Source organism: Capricornis sumatraensis, chromosome 23 (assembly GCF_032405125.1).
Source record: "Capricornis sumatraensis isolate serow.1 chromosome 23, serow.2, whole genome shotgun sequence".
NCBI classification, from domain to species: domain Eukaryota; kingdom Metazoa; phylum Chordata; class Mammalia; order Artiodactyla; family Bovidae; genus Capricornis; species Capricornis sumatraensis.
Window position 1 is genome coordinate 43708505 of NC_091091.1, and position 20399 is coordinate 43728903.

General features: G+C 50.9%; 1 protein-coding gene across 3 annotated transcripts in view; it reads right to left on the bottom strand.

Moving 5' to 3' along the window:
* CHST15 (carbohydrate sulfotransferase 15) overlaps nucleotides 1–20399 on the bottom strand; it is an 80710-nt gene that overhangs the window by 16231 nt on the left and 44080 nt on the right. For all 3 annotated transcript variants that reach the window (XM_068961245.1, XM_068961246.1, XM_068961247.1), the window contains exons 3-5: nucleotides 19750–20089; nucleotides 17676–17822; nucleotides 14297–14453 (exon numbers count right to left, since the gene is read on the bottom strand). In XM_068961245.1, the coding sequence (XP_068817346.1) occupies nucleotides 14297–14453; nucleotides 17676–17822; nucleotides 19750–20089 (644 nt within the window). The remainder of the gene's footprint in view (nucleotides 1–14296; nucleotides 14454–17675; nucleotides 17823–19749; nucleotides 20090–20399) is intronic.

A 20399-nucleotide genomic window follows, 5' to 3' on the forward strand; every position in this document is an offset into this window, starting at 1 on the left:
ACCTTGGGTCCATCCTTGGGTCGGAAGATCTCCTGGAGGAGGGCATGGCAACCTGCTCCAGTTGCCTGGAGAATCTCACGGACAGAGGAGCCTGGTGGGCTACAGTCCACGGGGTCGCACAGAGTTGGGCACAACTGAAGCTACTTACACAAGTGTGTGACTCCCCACAACTACTCTCTGGGGAGAAAGTCAGATAATGATTTTGGAAGAGTGCCAGTCACTTGGATGCATTAAGACCATTCAAAAAACGTTGAGAAAGAGAGCAGATATATCAAGAATAAGGCTCCAAACGCACCTCAAAACACCAGAGCAGGACACTGTGGACCATGTCCTCCACCTGCCTTTGTCTGTGGGACAACGTTCAGTTCAGTTCAGTCGCTCAGTCGTGTCTGACTCTTTGTGACCTCATGAATCACAGCACGCCAGGCCTCCCTGTCCATCACCATCTCCCGGAGTTCACTCAGACTCACGTCCATCGAGTCCGTGATGCCATCCAGCCATCTCGTCCTCAGTCGTCCCCTTCTCCTCCTGCCCCCAATCCCTCCCAGCATCAGAGTCTTTTCCAATGAGTCAACTCTTCGCATGAGGTGGCCAAAGTACTGGAGCTTCAGCTTTAGCATCATTCCTTCCAAAGAAATCCCAGGGTTGATCTCCTTCAGAATGGACTGGTTGGATCTCCTTGCAGTCCAAGGGACTCTCAAGGGTCTTCTCCAACACCACAGTTCAAAACCATCAGTTCTTCGGTGCTCAGCCTTCTTCACAGTCCAACTCTCACATCCATACATGACCACAGGAAAAACCATAGCCTTGACTAGACGGACCTTAGTCGGCAAAGTAATGTCTCTGCTTTTGAATATACTATCTAGGTTGCTCATAACTTTTCTTCCAAGGAGTAAGTGTCTTTTAATTTCATGGCTGCAGTCACCATATGCAGTGATTTTGGAGCCCCCCAAAATAAAGTCTGACACTGTTTCCACTGTTTCCCCATTTATTTCCCATGAAGGGATGGGACCGAATGCCATGATCTTCGTTTTCTGAATGTTGAGCTTTAAGCCAACTTTTTCAGTCTCCTCTTTCACTTTCATCAAGAGGCTTTTTAGCTCCTCTTCACTTTCTGCCATAAGGGTAGTGTCATCTGCATATCTGAGGTTATTGATATTTCTCCCAGCAATCTTGATTCCAGCTTGTGCTTCTTCCAGTTCAGCGTTTCTCATGATGGACTCTGCATAGAAGTTAAATAAGCAGGGTGACAATATACAGCCTTGACGTACTGCTTTTCCTGTTTGGAACCAGTCTGTTGTTCCATGTCCAGTTCTAACTGTTGCTTCCTGACCTGCATACAGATTTCTCAAGAGGCAGGTCAGGTGGTCTGGTATTCCCATCTCTTTCAGAATTTTCCACAGTTTATTGTGATCCACACAGTCAAAGGCTTTGGGATAGTCAATAAAGCAGAAAGAGATGTTTTTCTCGAACTCTCTTGCTTTTTCCATGATCCAGCAGATGTTGGCAATTTGATCTCTGGTTCCTCTGCCTTTTCTAAAACCAGCTTGAACATCAGGGAGTTCACGGTTCACATATTGCTGAAGCCTGGCTTGGAGAATTTTGAGCATTACTTTACTAGCATGTGAGATGAGTGCAACTGTGCGGTAGTTTGAGCATTCTTTTGCATTGCCTTTCTTTGGAATTGGAATGAAAACTGACCTTTTCCAGTCCTGTGACCACTGCTGAGTTTTCCAAATTTGCTGACATATTGAGTGCAGCACTTTCACAGCATCATCTTTCAGGATTTGAAACAGCTCCACTGGAATTCATCAATTCGTAGTGATGCTTTCTAAGGCCCACTTGACTTCACATTCCAAGATGTCTGGCTCTAGATTAGTGATCACATCATCATGATTATCTGGGTTGTGAAGATCTTTTTTGTACAGTTCTTCCGTGTATTCTTGCCACCTCTTCTTAATATCTTCTGCTTCTTTTAGGTCCATACCACTTCTGTCCTTTATCGAGCCCATCTTTGCAGGAAATATTCCCTTGGTATCTCTAATTTTCTTGAAGAGATCTCTAGTCTTTCCCATTCTGTTGTTTTCCTGTATTTCTTTGCATTGATCACTGAAGAAGGTTTTCTTATCTCTTCTTGCTATTCTTTGGAACTCTGCATTCAGATGCTTTTATCTTTCCTTTTCTACTTTGCTTTTCACCTCTCTTCTTTTCACAGCTATTTGTAAGGCCTCCCCAGACAGCCATTTTGCTTTTTTGCATTTCTTTTCCATGGGGATGGTCTTGATCCCTGTCTCCTGTACAATGTCAGGAACCTCATTCCATAGTTCATCAGGCACTCTATCTATCAGATCTAGGCCCTTAAATCATTAACCAAAGGATAAGTTTAATCAGAGAAGAAAATGCAGAGACAAAGGAAAACAGTTCAACAAGACTAGATAAGAGTAATGCAATCATTAAATCAAGGACCTTCAGTTCCTCAAAGGCTGTAGGTAATATTCTGAGCCGTACCCTGTTAGCTGTCTTGTAGATACTGAAACCCCCACCAGGTGGAAGAAGTTAACTACATGATGACCAGACCATCACCATGATGTAAGCTGCTGGAATTCTGAGAACTGGCCTCCAGAAAATGGAAACGAACTGACCCTGGAACTGAAGATTAACTATACCTAAAACATTCAAGATGAGCTGGTCAGATCACTGATGACCAACTTCAAGATGACTGTCAGAGCTGACTCTGCTGTTTCTGCACGTACCTCCCTCCCTCCGTCTATAAAAGCTCTTGTCCCCTGATTGGAGGGAGTAGGGGTGGGGAGTGGGCCTTTGGAGAAGCATCCACTCCCCCCACCCTAGTTGCCAGCATCCAAAATAAACTTTCCTTTCCACTAACCTTGCCTCTTTATTGGCTTTTGAGCAGCAAGCAGCCAGAGCCCACTTTGGGTTACAGGCACACTCAAATAACAAGTGGAAGCGTAACAAAATAAACCTAAATATCCATATTTTACTCTTTAAAAACCAACTGTGCAATGATGATGTAGCGGAAAGAGGCCAACCTGGAAACTGCACAAGGGGTTTAGCTGACGCAAGTGCATAATGAATCATCACAGACCTGCAGGGACCCAAGCACCTCAGGCCTCATTAATGAAGGCATGGCACTGAGAATGTTGGGAGGGTGTTGCTCTGCACCACCCGGCCAGGTCAGAGTCCTCGAGGCCACTCGCCTTGGGGGCTGGGTGCCAGACACAGAAGCGGAAGGAGTCACTTCAAATCTGGAGAAGCAAGACTCAGCAGGAAGGACGCCAGCTTCAACGGCTAAAAGGCTATTCAGAGCTGGGAGGGGACAGGTCCCAGACTCCTGAAGGACCGACCCCTGGGTAGAAGGTTCAGGAAGAAAGCCGGATTTGATACGGGGAAACCTTTCTCCAACTGGGGCCGTCCGGCACAACGGGCATGGTCCAGGCTGCAGGGGTAAGGGCCTCCCAGGCCAAGTGAGGGCCAGCTGACCTGATCCCCACCCCCAGCCCTGAGTTTTGGTGCTGCCAAGCCCCCTCCTGCTGAACCATCTCATTTTCTGACTCTCAGACCCTCCCAAACAGATGGGTGTTACATTTGGCCAGAACTGTTTCCAACAGCAATTCCAAATATAAGACATTCCGAGCCTTCTGTGCTGCGGTTATTTTAGAAGGCTGCTGGGGCGGCCCCGAGACAACAGGCTTGCTCATGGATGTGAGCTGTCTTTCCTGGGCAGGACAGGGGTCCCGGGACCCCAGCAGTCCTGGAGAGGGGCATAGGAGTGGAGGTGGCAGGGGCTCCCTGAACCTGGTACCTCTGGAAAGAACCACATCTCTTTCCAGGGGGACAAAGGAGTGGCCAGCAGTGAGCTCACAGGTCTCACCATGCAAAATCTGGGTGGTTACCCCAAGGTCACAGCTGAATTCATCCAACAACAGCAGGGCACTCTGAGCCTAGGTGAGCAGAGTTGGGTGTATTGATACAGGAAAACAAGGGCGGCCACTACCCCTTGGGCCTCTCCTCCAGCCAGGCTCACTCCAGGGCTGTACAGGTTAGCCTCCCAGAATCCTCTTGGTATCCACCTGCTACATGGCTGCACCTGGCTACTGAGGCCTGCCCTGTGCTCAGCACTACACGTGCAATCTCCCTCCCTGTTCACAACCAGCCTTCGGGATGTGCTCTGTCCTCTCCAATCCTGCAAAGCTTCCCAAGGTCATGGGGCCCAGGAGGCCCCAAGGCTGGGCCCAAACCAACCCAGACCTGCTCAACTCCAAAGCCCAGTGACCCGACAGGACCTGGCCCCGGGCTCATACTTTAGGGACAGAGCCGCAAACCGGCAGCTGGCCCGAGTCGGGGACTAGCCATCTGATGGTTTGGGGGGCTTTGTTTTGAGGTCTTTATTGTTTTAGGTGCAGAGTGATTTGGAAGCAAAAGTCAGTTCTGTCACAGAACTACTTAATAAGTTACAGGAGACTGAAACGCCATCACACCTGTAATACAGCAGCAGACATCAGGGTGAAACCTGGCATGACCAGGAAGAGAAAACGTGCTCGACAACTGGAAATCACAGCACAACAGAGGCCCAGGTATCTCCCGGCTTCCGTCCCTACTTCCCGATCTCTCGTCACGTGGATGAGCTGATACTCATTGGCCACGGCAAACAGCTTATTTCAGTTTATAATTGAGCTCTGAGACCATGACATGCATGTTGACTGGCCTTCCTCTAGGTGCAGACTGCAGGTTCCAGCTCAAATGTCACTACTTCGGTGAGACCACCCCTTGCGGCTGGTTTCTCCTCCTTTCGTGAATTATTTTCATACTATGTTTAAATTGAGAGATGATCCACAGCCCATAAAATGCACCCTTTTAAACAAGCGAACAATGTAGTAGTTTTGGGTAAATGCACAAATTTGTGCGAACACCGGCACCATCTAATTCTATGTTTTCATCACCCCAAAGGGAGAACTGGTTTTCACCGGTCAGTCCTCAGAGGGGCCCAGGTCCCGAATCGATCAGATCCCCAAGCCTGAAAGGCCCACAGAAGCTGGAGCCTTGGTGTCAGGTCTGTCCAGCCAAGTGCAGGCCATCAGAGGCCTGGAGATCCTCGTCTTTCCAGCTTACTACTGCTCACCCCTCAGCCATCACAGAGAGCCATGCTTGGTGGAAAGACCCCAGGGCAGATGCCAGAGCTGTGGACAGCTGACCGACAGCTCCTGGACAGGCCTACCTCAGGCCAAGTACTCCCTGGCCCTTCTGTGCCCCTGAAGTGCGTGCCAGATGGCGACACACATGTGAAGGGTCACATTTCATCCCTGGCAGCCCCAGGAGTGGGCACACTCATGTCTTCTAATCTGCTCCCCCCCGCCCCGCGTAAGAGCACAGGGTTCTGCGGCTTCTGGAGGGTCTCGTGCACGCAGTGACCACAGTGCCAGCCAGAGCAGCCCGTCATTGCTGTCCATCTGCTGGCACCCAGACCCAAATTCCTGTCAATAACTTCCCGACCTTTAACACGGTGTCATCAATAATGATGATGTATAATTTTCCTACGAGGAAAAAAAAATAGCCATTTAATATCGCTGAGATGGAGGCCCTTTGTCTACTGACTCACGCACCATGACCATCTCATCATGAGGAACAGGGAAGCGGGGCTGGCCAGACCAGCTTATTCGGAGAAAACCTCTGGAGTCACTCAGGTTGTGTGATGCTGATGAAGCTCACTTTCTGCCAGAGAAAAACATACTAGGTTGGGGCCTAAAAAGGGTCCACAGGGAAGCAGGGCTGCCCGGGCTGGGCCTTCTCTTCCCCTTGAACACAAGCAGGATTCTGGACCCAGCTCTGATTCCCTCTGCACATCCAGTCGCGGGGCCTCAGTGAACCTCTGTGGGTGGAGGCCATGCCAGCAGCCCTCCACCCACGAGCCCCGTGTTGCTCACAAATCGCTTTCATGGGAGATGTGTCTGAGACCCTGAGACCAGGGGAAAAGAGAAAAAGCAGGCGCCAAGAATGGTTGGGCTACCCCCAGATTAAGGCAGCAGCAGGGCCAGGCCGGGACCCCCAAGTGGGAGACCTCACCACAGAGCAATGGCCACCATCCCCAGGCTGGCCGGTCCAGGACATGGGCCGCCCTTACTCGTCAGCCCCCACACCCTGGGTCGGAAAGGCCCCCTGACTTCTCTTGGCAGCCTGGCGTCGGTGCCCCATGCCCCCACCGCCCTTCCAATCTCTGCAGAAGGACACACAGCGGGCTCTTCTTCCCCACGCTCCCCGGCACACAGAGCCTCCTTCTGCAAACAGTCCGTGTGGGAATACTCAGGACTGCCAATGACTTTGTAAACACTTCCCGAAAAAATAAACACTGTTAAACACATGGGGGTTTTCAGCACGATGGCTTTTCTCCCGCCAGTAATGAGAGGAGGTCCCTCCCCGTACGGACACTCCCGAACGGCCTTCAGAGGACGGGGCCTGTGGCCCTGACCCAGAGCCGGCCAGCTCCCTCTCCCTTCCCTGGCGGCTCACAGCGCAGCCTGATCAAAGGACATGGTGTCACCATTAAGGCCCATACCAAGGTGTGTCAGTAACACCCAGACAGGCAGCTTCTAAGAAGCAGAACACCCAAATTCACCAGGAAATTAACCTGTGGCTTAGGACACTCTGCTACAGTCTTTCTCAAGACTGCTGCCTAGGATTCCAAAACCTCCAAGGTCTTGAAGAGGGAAAAGGGAGGAGGGCAAGGCCTTAGGTGGCGGGAGTGCGCGTTGCTGCGGTTGTCATGACCTGTACATTTCAGCGCCATGGCCCCCTCCACCAGATTCCATCTCTTGTCCACAAGGGAGTTCTCCTAATTTCCCTTTGAGCTGGTTTACATTAAAAATTAATCTGTCAGTGCTAGGGAACCGCCTGCCTTTCAGTCTTCATGCAAAATCTGCTATAGAGAAAACATCCCTTGGCCTTGGAATGCCAGAGCTCCTGTACTGCCTGAGAACATGGTGGGAGTTTTTCAGCAGCAGCTGAGTCGCCAGAGAGACTCTCATCAGTAGCGGGGACACACAGCAATTTCAGAAGCATCAATCCGGCTCTTCTCCCTGCTCCGCAAGCTGCTCCACGCCCTGGGTCAGGATCCTGCTCTCACTCATGTGGAAACAAGTGAAGGAGCTGAGTGCAGGCTTAGGGCTCTACATAGACTGGCATCCTTACTGATCACAGAACTCTGCCCAAGTGGGGAGCCTCCATCCTGCTCACAGCTCACAAGTTCAGTCCCTTCACCGAAAGACCTGCACCACCCAAGGTTACACCTCCCCAGGGCAGACGCAGCCAATGGCCGGTGGATGGGAGATGCCTCGAGGAAGTGGTTGGCTGAGACCCCTGTTGTGACCTCTCCCTCTGTCGATCCTGCCCTGTCGCCCCTCACGGGGGCTGGCCCAAAAGCACGCCCTGTAAACTTCATTTTGTGGGGGGGGGCGGGGGGGCCTCCAAAATCACTGCAGATGGTGACTGCAGCCGTGAAATGAAAAGACGCTTGTTCCTTGGAAGAAAAGTTATGACCAACCTAGACAGCATATTAAAAAGCAGAGACATTACTTTGCCAACAAAGGTCTGTCTAGTCAAGGCTATGGTTTTTTCAGTAGTCATGTATAGATGTCAGAGTTGAATTCTAAAGAGAGCTGAGCACAGAAGAATAGATGCTTTTGAACTGTGGTGTTGGAGAAGACTCTTGAGAGTCCCTTGGACTGCAAGGTGATCCAACCAGTCCATCGTAAAGGAAATCAGTCCCGAATATTCACTGGAAGAACTGATGCTGAAGCTGAAACTCCAATACTTTGGCCATCTGATGCAAAGAGCTGACTTACTTGAAAAGACCCTGATGCTGGAAAAGACTGAAGGCAGGAGAAGGGGATGACAGAGGATGAGATGGCTGGATGGTATCACTGACTCAATGGACATGAGTTTAAGCAAGCTCTGGGAGATGGTTAAGGACAGGGCAGCCTGGTGTGCTGCAGTCCATGGGGTCACAAAGAGTCAGGCACAATTGAATGACTGAACTGACACTGAACTGATAAACTTCCTGTACCCTCTGCCGCAGAGTCGGCCTCCCAGTAACTGACCTATGACAGAGATGAAAAGCTTGGCCCCTCAGTCCAAGTGACATGCGATCAAATCCGTCTGGCCACTTAGTAACCAGGTGACAGCTGATAGGTAACTTAACCCCACTGAGCCCACACACATTAGCTGTGACACGTCAAGACAGCCCTCTCACCTGCTTGCAAAGTTCAGAGGAGGCAATGCCTGAAAAGGACTTAGCACTGAACCAGGCTAAAGAAAGTGATTGGTGAGTGCTAGGCTGCCACCTCCCCACTGGAGAAGACTCTGGGAGGGCAGACGGGAAGGACTCGGCTCGGCTCTCCAATGTATGCAGGGCATCCAGCATATCAAGAGGGCTGGATAACCACTTCCTTGAGTATCTGAGTGCTTGGTCTGGATATTGTTATTCTTACTTGCTACTATTGTGGCTGAATAATAGTAACTAATAAGTATATAATAGTTACCATTTGCCCAGCATTTTTAAACACACTACACATATTAAGTCACTTCATCTTTACAACCCGATAGGACTGAACGTGAAAATGTTACTTGCTCAGTCATGTGCGACTCTAGGCGAACCCATGGGCTGTAGTGGGCCTGGCTGCTCTAGTGCATGGAATTCTCCAGGCAGGAATTCCGGACTGGGTAGCCATTCCCTTCTCCAGGGCACCTTCTCGACCCAGGGACCAAACCTGGGTCTCCTGCATTGCAGGCAGATTCCTTACCGTCTGAGCCACCATAGAAGCCCCAGATATAGGACTATTTCCCCTCATTTCATCAATGAGGAAGAAAGAAGGCATAGAGAGGTTGAATAACCTGCTGAAACTCACATAGACAGAGAGCCGCAGAGATGGGGTTCAAATACAGACCCTGTGGTCCCTGAGGCTGTGTCCCTATCACAGTGATCCTGGGTCCCTGTTCACCACCCACACACCCCAACAGCCACTCTGGAGATGGAATGACATTGATGAAAGGTTCAAGGTTCCAGTCCAAAGGTTCCCTCCTGCTCATCACTCTCTGCCCGAATGAAAAACTGCACAGAAATGGATTCATTTCATTAGCAGCCTCATTCCTTCCATTCCTAGCTTATCGCCATGAAGAGAATAATTTATTTAACCAGCCCAGTGGGTTGTTAAGAAAATCAGTTCATAAAAGCAGGTAAAGAAAATAACTCCCCAGGTTCCACGGCACTGGGGACAAGACACTGGGTCTCAAGACACTGGTGTCAAAATCAAGCTCTACCCTTAATGGAGCTGACTTCTCCTTCTGCTTTGACCTCTCTTCATAAGACGTGAAAATCAAAGACTCCTGAGGTGGTCGTTATCATGCACTGTGGGAAGACCACCCGAAAAATGAAGCCCAAGATACAGGGATGGTAAAGTCCATGAATGATGGTGCAAGACCACTCTCCAAACATCCCTCAAACAAAGTATGTTGAAGGGGTGGGCACCTCCCAGCCATTTTCTGCATTTCTTGCTGACTGTAACCACCTCTACGCTGAGTCAAACTCCATCAACTGTCTCACAAATGAACAGGCAGGCGGCCAATGTGGGCAGTGTTGAAAAGAAGTCTTTTCCACTTAAGAATTGAACTAAATGAAGGAAAACCCTCCTTGTAATTGGTGGCTTCTTGTTAATTAACTGGGCCGATTTAGCCAAGGAACTTGAATTTTAAATTGTCTTTATCTCTTACGTAGAGAAACTTGCAACAGGAATTGCTGGCTGGCCCTTTGGCCCTAAGAACCATCCCATCCACATTCCACTATCCTCTCTTCCTTGCCAGAAAGATAAATGGGCTTGCTTCTCTGGAAGCTTTAAAGTGGTTGATTTGATTTTGCTTACAATTCCAACATTTTCAAACCCTCTGCCTTTGATCAATTATAGACATAAAGGCTAAATGTGAATTTAAACTAGAAATGAAGGTTTTCCCCCACTCCTCTCTGAGCCTATTTGTACAAGGAAAGAAAAATTCAGTCCAATCCCACGGGCAGGGAGAAACTCAGGGAATCTCCCACTTGCAGAAGTACAAGGTCACGGAATGGCTTAAGTGGCTGATAGCCTGGGACCCAGTTAAGACTAATGGGAACTCGGGCTCCAAGTGTTTGCTTCTTCAAGAGTGACCTAAACACCCGGTATTTATCATCCTTTCTGGTCGCGATGGGAAATGAGCCAGCCATTTCAGATAGGCCATGAGTCATGGGGTTCCAAAAAGAAGAAATTCCTATTAGTTCCATCCTTTATCAACGTTTACAAAGCAATGGAACAGCTGCTGCTGTCAGTAACCCCCACAGAAGACGCACACACACACACACACACACTGCCCTGTGCACGTGGGCTCGCTGCCCCTCCACACAGCACTGCGCCGGCACTGCCTCTCTTTCCGGCTGTAAGGGCGTGGTTTCCCAGAGGAGCGAGAGAGCAGCACAGAGAAGTAGGTAACTTCTAAGATGGTCCCGAAGATCCTCTCCTCACCCTGGGACTCATTCCCTGTAATCCCCTCCCCTTGCCTGTGTCCTGGACCACGTGACTTGCTTCTCGAGAGAATATGGCAAAGGTGATGGGCTGCCACTCTTGTGCTCAGATGACAAAAGATGGAGGCTCCCAACTTGGCAGCAGCTTGCTCCTTTGCAGGCTCTGATGGAGCAAGCAGCTTCTGATGACGGGGTGGCCCAGTGGCAAGGTACTGAGGGCAGCCTCTAGCCAATGGCCAGCAAAGAACCATGGCCCTCTTCCCACACTTCTTGGGGAACTGAATTCTGCCAACAACTGCATGAGCTCGAAAGCAGATCCTTCCCCTACCGAGCCTTCGGATGAGACCCTGCCTTGACGACAGCCTTGGGAGAGCAAAGCTGTGCCGGGTTCTGCCCCATGAAAGATAGTGCAAGATAGTTAACTGTGCTGTCTTAAGCTGCCAGGTTTCTGGGTGATTTGTGACACAGCAGTTGATGAGAACTACAGTCAGCAGCCCCGCGACAGGGTTAGCTTCCTGAGGAGGCTGTGTTGCCATGGCATCCTGCCCTCCTCCGCACCATCGCGTGTGCGTGAGGATCAGTGCCTCGCATTCCTGACAAAGTGCAGCTCCTGGAGGGCAGGCGTCTGTGTGCGCCTGCTCAGCACCAAGAGCACTGCCCAGCATGTGACTGGGAATCAGTGAACACTGTAATTGATGAACTCTTTCTGTTAAGTGAGTGTCAGGAAGGCAAGAACTTTCAGTTCCCAGTATAAACAGAGCATTTGCTCTTTAAAAAAAAAAAAAAAAGGAGACAAGACTCCTTGGAATGGCCTCCTACTAAGAGGGGAACTACGGGCTGAGGTCTGAGAGGTGAGTCGGGCAGCCCTGGCCCCTGGTTCCATGTCTGAACCCGGGCAGCATGACGGCCCTTGCTGTCCAAAGCTTGTCTTCACAGTTCCCGTGTCCCCAGAGGTGGAATGAGAGCTGTGGGGAGAGGGACGTGCCCACGGAAGCTGGCTCCGCTCTCGGAGAGCACACGAGTCCTTCCCTTTGCACTCTCCATCCTCCCTGCCCAGTATGCTCCTTCCCTTTGACCATGGCCCTCGCTCCTTACTTGGCAAACTCTTACTCAGCCCTCAAAACCCCACCTGGCCTCAGCTCTTCCAGAAAGGCCTTTCTCTGCACTCTCCACTAGCTGCTCTTTCCCTCTTGGTGCCACACTTACCCCTTCCTCCCCGCCCTGGCTGAACTGCAGACCGCAACGCCCACACCCGTCTGACTGCAGCTGGTGTGAGCGCCTCGTCCCCCGGGCTCCCATTTCTGTGCTCAGGGGGTGACAGAGCTGGAGTCTCACCTTCTCGGCCCTCTGGAGTTGAGGCAGGTGAACTTCTTCAGAATGAGGAAGAGGGAGATGTGATGGGAAGACACTGGCCAAGCAGTGAGGCCCCCCCTCCTTTCTGAGAGAATGTTGCAGCCTCGTGAGCCACAGCGGGGGTGGCCTGGGGGAGCAGCTGTGAAAACACCTCTGTGGGCAGCACGGGGTCACTGAGTCACCGGGCCTTTCAAGGCTGACGGTTATGTAATCAAGCACACACGAGAGCACTGCTGGTTTGGGTCAACTGTTCTCAAGCTGGGGCAGTGGGTTCCAGCCCACTCCCTGGGCAGAAGGGCTGAATTCCTGTCTCCCGAGGTGTGGGAAGCGGCAGGCAGGACATGGCGAGCTGCCCCGAGGTCAGGGCAGCCTCGGGACCAGTGCGGAGGGACTCCCGAGGCTGGAGGAGGTGCAGCGGGCAGAGTGGAACCATCTGCAGCATCAAGATGGCCCCCACAGGGGGTCTGCAGGGGTGGGGACGGGGCAGGGGCCATCCAGCTCTCTGACCAGATCACTGCAGAGCACAGAGGCCACTCCAAGACCCACATGGGGTCCGTGGAGGTAAGCTAAGAGTTCGAAATGAAAGAAGCAAGATGTGAGACCGTATAGTCACACAGCTGTACACACACACACACACACACACACACACACACACACACACACACACACCACTTCTCCGCATAGATAAGTATTAGCTTAGAAGAAAACAAACCAAAATAAAAATATTGATTATCTGGGTAGGAGATTCTAGGCGTTTTTAAACAATTATCACTCGAAAGGCTATGGGGCCAGGAATGTCTGCCATCCAAGGAAGGGACCAGGGCTGTGTTAGTGCCCTAGGACTGCTGATAATGAATTACCGCCGATGTGGGGCTCATTCCAGCAGGAATTTATTCTCTCACGGTTCTGAAAGTCCAAAGTCTGAAATTCAGGGGTCAGCAGGGCTGGTTCACTCTGGGGCTTCCGAGGACAGTCTGTTCCGGGCCTCGGTCCCGGCCATCCCTGGCGGTCCTCGGGGGTTTGGGAGCATCACACCAACCTCTGCGTCATTCTCACACAGCGTTCTCCCTGTGTCTGTGGATCCCGGGACCCACAGTTCCTCTCCCCGTAAGGACACCAGCTCCTGGGTTAGGGCCCACCCTCCTCCAGTGTGACCTCATCTTAACCTGAGTCCATCAGCAAAGATTCTATTTCCCAACAGGGTCAAGTTCACACACATCTTTGGCATGTGTGGGGGCGTGGGGTATAATAACCCTTGTGCTGTGTGCTAAGTCGCTTCAGTCGTGTCCAACTATTTGTGACCCCATGGAATGCAGCCCTCCAGGCTCCCCTGTCCATGAGATTCTCCAGGCAAGAATACTGGAGTGGGTTGCCATGCCTTCCTCCAGGGGATCTTCTTGACCCAGGGATCAAACCCGCGTCTCTTATGTCTCCTGCACCGGCAGGCGTGTTCTTTACCACTAGTGCCAGCTGGGAAGCCCCTATAACAAGAGGCATTTAGTCCAAAGGAAAAGAAGACACAGGGCCCTGACGATGTCTTCTATATCTGACAGGCTTACCCATTTAGAAGGATTAACCCTGATCTATGTAGCTCTATGGGGAAGAAATGGGTCCAAAGTGTAGACACTCCCAAAAGATAGACTTGGGGTCAGTGTAGGAAGGGTGCTCTCACAGGGCTGTCTAAGCAGAACTGGGTTGTTCTGGATGGGAACTCTTGAACCAGAATGGAGCCTCTTGTCTCTGGCGCAGGGGTGCTGGTCCGGCCAGAGGGGACGTGATGGACTAAATGATTTTAAGTCCTGGCAGCCCTGAGATTCTGCCACGCACACAGCCGTTGTCAGTGACCTCAGCATGGCCCAGGGCTGGCCAGGCCACACTCACCCAGTCTGTTTGGGACCACGCTAGCCTGGCCTCATCTGCACTGAGCAGCTACCGCACTTCACAACAGAGCGGCTCTGTGGTTTTCTTCCCCTCAGGAAAGGTGCAGCTAGCACTTTCAGAGGCATCAATCAAGGCAGAGGACAAAGAACTATAGGAGTTACACCCTACAGAGAAACCCGACACCCCTGATTCCAAGGGCATTTCTCATGCCTGGACATCACTCAAGGGCCGTCCCACATCCCCAGGCCAGACCGGCAGAGGCTGAAGGCCCGCAGGCTAGGGTCAGAATGGCTAAGGAAACAATCCACAGTTTGTTTAGAAGCAGTGAAGATGGCCCCAAGAATAACGTTTACAGAAGAAATAGCAGTAACATCACATGTTAAGCCTGTTTATTTAAACAAGAGGAAGCAGCAAAATCTTGTCTGTGATGAGAAGGAAGACTGGCCTTCAAAACTGGCTTTTCTTTTCCCCAAACAAAAAAAAACCCACGAATACGCTGCTCACCTCTCCACAGGGTCCCTGAGCATGACGATCAGCTTTGCGTCTGGCTGGAAGGCGTGGATGAAGTCCTGGGTCAGAAAGGGGGGCTCGCCATCTGTGCCGTTGTCATAGAAGAGCGTCCAGGCGTTGTTGTCCCACATGGTGGAGGCGCTGGCCTCGCCTGGAAACAGAAAACGCTGCGAGTGAGTGGGGCTGAATTACGGGCTCCCGCAGAGCAGCCTGAACTAGGGGCCATACCAGGCTGTGATGCCGTCTAAAACAGCTGTGCACAGGTGAGCTGGCCCAGGAAGCGGGCCGACTGGACTCTGGGAAGAGGAGGCTGATGACTGCCCTCTACTACACCATCACCCCTCCCCGCAAGGACCTCCGTCTGGAGACGAAGGTGATCTGAGCCACATTGAGCATCCCTCTTCCTCCCAGTTCCTCTCTCCAGGATGTGGCAGAAAAACCTCTATGAGCATCTGGCCTCCCAATTTCACGATGTTTAACTTTGCCTACGGCACACTGCTCCATGGTGCGCTGAGATGCCTTTCCTTCAAAAGGCATCAGGGGTGAAGGAGGCATTCGGGCAAGCTGACTCTCATTAGGAAACTGCATGCAATCTGCGTCAGTCTTCCCTTGAAATCACAAGGGTCAGTCCCCAAGCACACTCAAAGAGGAAGGCTTTGCGGAAAGGCTCATGGGACCTTGGTCCTGCGTGCCCACCCACCCCGTGGCCTGGCACACAGCATTCACTCAGTGCTGGCTGGGTGAACGGGAAGCTGGTTCTAGCCCCTGTTTGATCACGGTCTGCATGACTGAAGCATGATGAGGTCAGTTAAGCACATTCTAGGCCAGGGGTGAAGCCAACACACAGACCTTTCAGCATTTCTGTCTCACAGACTTGAACTGGTTCCCTCTTTTTTTTTTTTTTTTGAAGAATAGTCTTCAGAGATTCAGAAAGAAAGGCAAATCAATCAATTAATTATACATTCGATTTCCCGACATTGTACACGGGACTATATGACACATCTGAAAGTCACTTATTCAGGGAAAATCTGAGCCTGAAGACTAAGTCTCTTTGATCACTGATGAGCACATCACAGTTATTTGGAGAGTTAGCAGGCTCCTATTTATTCTGTTGGATGTGCAATCATGTCCAGGTGAGTATTTCTATTCTGATCTCTCTTTCTTTCTATTTTTTTTAAGAAATAATACCCTAGAACACAGAAAAAAAACAAGCCCATCTGAAGTCCTTTGAAAATTCTACTCACAATGAATAAGAGAATATTAGGACAAGGAAAGTACCTAAAACTAAGTTGGCACAAATTTTGTCAGTCTCATAAATGAGCTGGTTCTATGCTTGTCCATTTACCTAACAGTCTGTCCATCTACCCATCCAGCCTCCATTCATCCTTCATCCATCATTCACCCATCCTTCATCCATCCATGCAGAAGGCTCTGATTTGGGGTCTAAAATGTGCCCAGCACTGTGCTTGGCACTATAGATAGATGACAGAAACAAGACAGACAGTCCCCTTTAATCTCAAACCTTACAACCTAGGGGAAGATCAATAATTCAATAAACAATCAGAGCTTCACTTGAGCACTTTGACAGGGCACAGCAGGGGCCCTTGAGAGCCCTGAGAGAGGGCAGCAGCCTTTCCACATGTCTTGATCCCCAGCCCAGAGAACCAGCCACTGGAGTCCTTCCTGACTCCAGCCATTAGCCCAGACCACCAAGAAAGGGCCCTCTATGATCCATTGGCCAAGATGAAGAAAGACCAGTATGCTTCTTCCAGGGATCTAACCAGAAGAAGCTGAAGCAGAGTTTCAGGGTTGGGAGGAACCCAGAACTGATCTGGTCCAATAAACCCATTTTACAGATGAGTAGACTGAGTTTAGGAACACAAAGACCAACTTGTCGCATGGCACAGAGCTCGCTGGTGGCACAGCCCGGGCTAGATGCCAGCTTTCCATCTACCATAAAACTCAACAAACTCTGCTTCAGGTAAACATCAGAGCGTGGATATAGTCTTCAGTTTTCATTTCTAAATCTAGAAGTAAATAAAATGAGAAAACCAAAGTAAAGCCTTCCTTTTTTTATTCATTAGCTTGGGCTCTATTTCCCGACCCTAGGATGTATAGCTTTTTAACTCTTTCACAAGAACATGAGATTCTCCCAGAGACACATGGTATGGGTCGTGGTGGCTTAGTCGCTAAGTCATGTCCAATTCTTATGACCCCATGGACTGTAGCCTGCCAGGCTCCTCTGTCCATAGGATTTTCCAGGCAAGAATTCTGAAGTGGGTTGCCATTTCCTTCTCCAGGGGATCTTCCTGACCCAGGGATCAAACCAGGGTCTCCCACACTGCAGGCAGATTCTTTACCAACTGAGCTACCAGGGAAGCCCACAGTATGTTCAAGCCACAGTCAAATATTAGTCAAGATTTGTAATTTGGGTATTAACTCATGGCTGCAAGAAAACAGCTAGCACCCAGTTCGGACTGAGTAAGAGGGTATGCTCTCATCTGGCTTCTTCGAGTTAAAAATAAATAAATCAGAGCTTCAGCATGTAAGTCTGTCCCCTTGGACATGGGACACATAAGTAAACAGCCGTCTTTCAGATGGTTGATTACAATTCTTCTTAGTCACTGATAGTGTAACCGAACTTAGAGAATCAAAATATAATAGATTTAGAACGAAAAAATAGATCGCTGCCTCAGGTAACCAATTTAAGAAAAATATGTGATTCGATTTCTCTCTCTCAGAGGTGTAAGTGGATAAATGTCTTTTAAGCTGAATCCAATAGAGAGGGTGAACAGATATGTTTTTTATAAAACACCCTTGTGAATTAAAAAAAAAAAATTGCTAATCAAACCACCTCACTTTGAATGTCTAAAGGCATTAGGTTGACAAGACCGAAGCTTTTCCAACAGCAATCAGTCACCCATGATGCACGAGGGATGTGTCTATTTCAGGAGAGGCCACTTTCATCTTCACAGGGTCCCAGAGGCCAGGGAGTACAAACGCCACAAAAATTAAACCGATGACTAAACAGTTCATTTTGCATTTATGATCCCCCGTCCAAACTTACTCAGATGGGTGTATCTCGAAAAGAAATCCAACATGCAAGCTTAACTTTAATAAAAGCAAGAAACGGCAACATTTTTAAAAAGCCATTTCAGGTGCACTTGAGTCTCCATGGAAATAGAGTCTACTAAACGTTTTTGCTTTATGGAAAACTGCACAAACAATATGAACATTTTACACAGGGGGAGAGAGGTGGGGGGAGTCACTGGGGAAACAGGCACTCAGCAGCTGAGGGCAAATGTCATGCAAATGCTTGCAAGTGCAGTGAAGCCCGGCCTGGCCCAGGGCAGGAGCTCCATGGAAGCCCTACCGATAATGATTCTATTCATCTTGCTCGGCTCCTTCGCAGCGCTGGCCTGCAGTCCTTGATGAATCTGGTGTGCCGCCAGGTCAAAGAGGTCCAGGTAGTCTTCCACAGGATAGCGGTCCCGCAGCCCGTCCCTCAGGCGAACGATTCCTACAAGAACCAGGAAGCAGGGGTTACTGAGGACAAAGCTGCCACGCTGGGCTGGTGGCCTCCAGGGAGTGACCACAAACGGATGGAAAGGTCTGAAGGCCCAGCTGCAGCAGCCAAGGCTTGACCCCATGAGCTACAAGAGACGGAGGAACCTCTGCAAACCGGCCGCCCTCTTTTGAGCCACGTGCACTTTGAGGGGTGGAACACACCACCACTTTGGTGCACAGTAGCCCCTGAAAAGATGGCACGCCTATTCAAGAACTATAATCGGGTCTACTTGGAGGGCCGGGGAGGTCAGGGCTGGTTAACACGGGCACCAGGTGAGGTTCCCCCAGGGGCAGGGCAGCAACGGCATCAGAATACACACGATGAATCACAAGAAAACACCTCCCATCAGAGGTGTCCTCTGAAGCTCAGATGCATCTTCTTTTTTGTCAGGGCTCCCCAGCACCTTCCCGAAGTTCTTTTCCATCAGGAAGTCTATCCATTTCTCCAAACAATAAGGAGAACTGATGGTCCCCGGATGGACACCTGAGTGATTCTGGCATCAGCCACAAGCAGCCTAAATTGTCCCTTGCCTGAGAGGTGGGTAAATTTACCTTGAAAATGTATTAACAACACACTGCCCCAAACCACAGCCACCAAGGTTAATGGAAAGTGGAGAGAGTATCCACAGGCAAAACAGCAAGAGGTTCAAGGTGATACCGAACACCAGACTCCAGAGGCTCCATGCCCCCGTGACTCTCCCCTTGACCAGAGGCTCCATGCCCCCATGACTCTCCCCTTGACCAGAGGCTCCATGCCCCCGTGACTCTCCCCTTGACCAGCAGGAACCTGGTTTTCACAGGGAAAGACAGGGAGTTCTGCAGGGGAGGGCCCCCTAAAGATGAGCACAGAAACTCCAGCTTCCACAGCTGCCGCTGCCAAACTACAAAAGACAAATTTACACTTCTGTTCACTTTCGGAGGAACATCAAAAGGATTAAGTCAAACGTTTGTCAGAAACACACTAAGAGTTGATCTCAACTTAGGTTGTACTGAGAAAAGCTTTCAACATTCCTTTCCAAGCAACCTAGGTCCTTTTCACGGAAATCGCCCTCTAGGCTCACCCAGACTCTGGCATTTGTCATCCCTTAGCTCCAGTGACCAAATGTCTCCTGGAAGAAGGGAAAAGGCTGAGGAGAGGAAACAGTGACCCTGGGGGCTGAGGGGGTGGCTCGGGCTGGCTCAGGGCTGGGTGGAGTAGAAACCAGCCTGCAGGAGTCATGAGGTGGTGGCTACCATCAACCTCCTGGGAAAGGGGTGCTGTGAGCAGGGTGGCCCAGAATTACCTTCGTGGGGCTTTCATTCTGACCCTCTGAGCCCCAAGGGGCAGGCAGGTCAGAGAAGAGGCAGGAAGCAGCTCAGTGACAGGCTCAGGTCCTGGGATGCTCCAGCAGGAAGTGGAAACCTGGCCAAACACAGCCGCCTTTCTTTCTCCTGCCTCCTCCCAGTGCAGGGGTGTGGGTGTGGGGGCTCCAGCAGGAACAGCACTGAGCTGGGAGCTGGGAGCGGACAGGCCCCAACAAACGTCCACCTGGATGATGCATGTCCCAAGGCCCTTCAGGACAAGAAGAGTGCCCATCCGGCACCCTTTCGCTGGCCTTGCACACTGCCGGCACTGTATAAATGCTCATCAGGTGATCAGGAGCTGGGTACGCAGTCCTGCTGGGCGCCTGCCTGGGTATCTCTAACCACAGAACTCTCTAATCTCCGCCTCTCAGCGTGTTTTCTCATTTCCCCACCTGCCTCCCTCCTGGAACCTCCCAGAATGTCCCGCTCGGGTCAGTCTCAGGGCTCCCACTCCAACCCTGACCCCTGACCCCGGAAGGAGTGACGGAGTGAAGGCTCCTGAAGCACCCTTGCCATGGGGACATGGTGGCACGCACCGAAGCGCTTCCGGGTCCACCAATGCGGTTCCTTGATGGCGGAGAACTTGACTTCCGGGTGCAGCCGCAGGCGGTCGTAGAGGTCGGTGGTGCCGCACTTGGGCTGCCCAATGATGTAGAAGTGCGGCAGGCAGCGGAGGCGGAAGTGCTTGCCGTGCGCGTGGGACAGGTGGCCCCAGAAAGCCTTGCGCAGCGTGTCGAAGGTGGAGCGGAAGCGCTTGGAGTAGAGTACGTAGGAGTTGGTCAGGTAGGGGTCGGTGGTGTTCCTGCCAGTGAATTCCTCGTACCAACAGGGGCTTTTACTATTGGGAAGAAATTTGTGCGGGATGACGGAAAACATCTGCAACAGAAAGAGATAAAAATGGAGAGACACACTGAGAGGGGAAAACACACTCAGTCCTCAATATGATCCTGCTGCTACTGCTAAGTCACTTCAGTCTTGTCAGACTCTGTGCGACCCCATAGACGGCAGCCCACCAGGCTCCCCCGTCCCTGGGATTCTCCAGGCACGAATACTAGAGTGGGTTGCCATTTCCTTCTCCAATGCATGAAAGTGAAAAGTGAAAGTGAAGTTGTTCAGTAGTGTCATACTCTTAGCGACCCCATGGACTGCAGCCCACCAGGCTCCTCCATCCATGGCGTTTGCCAGG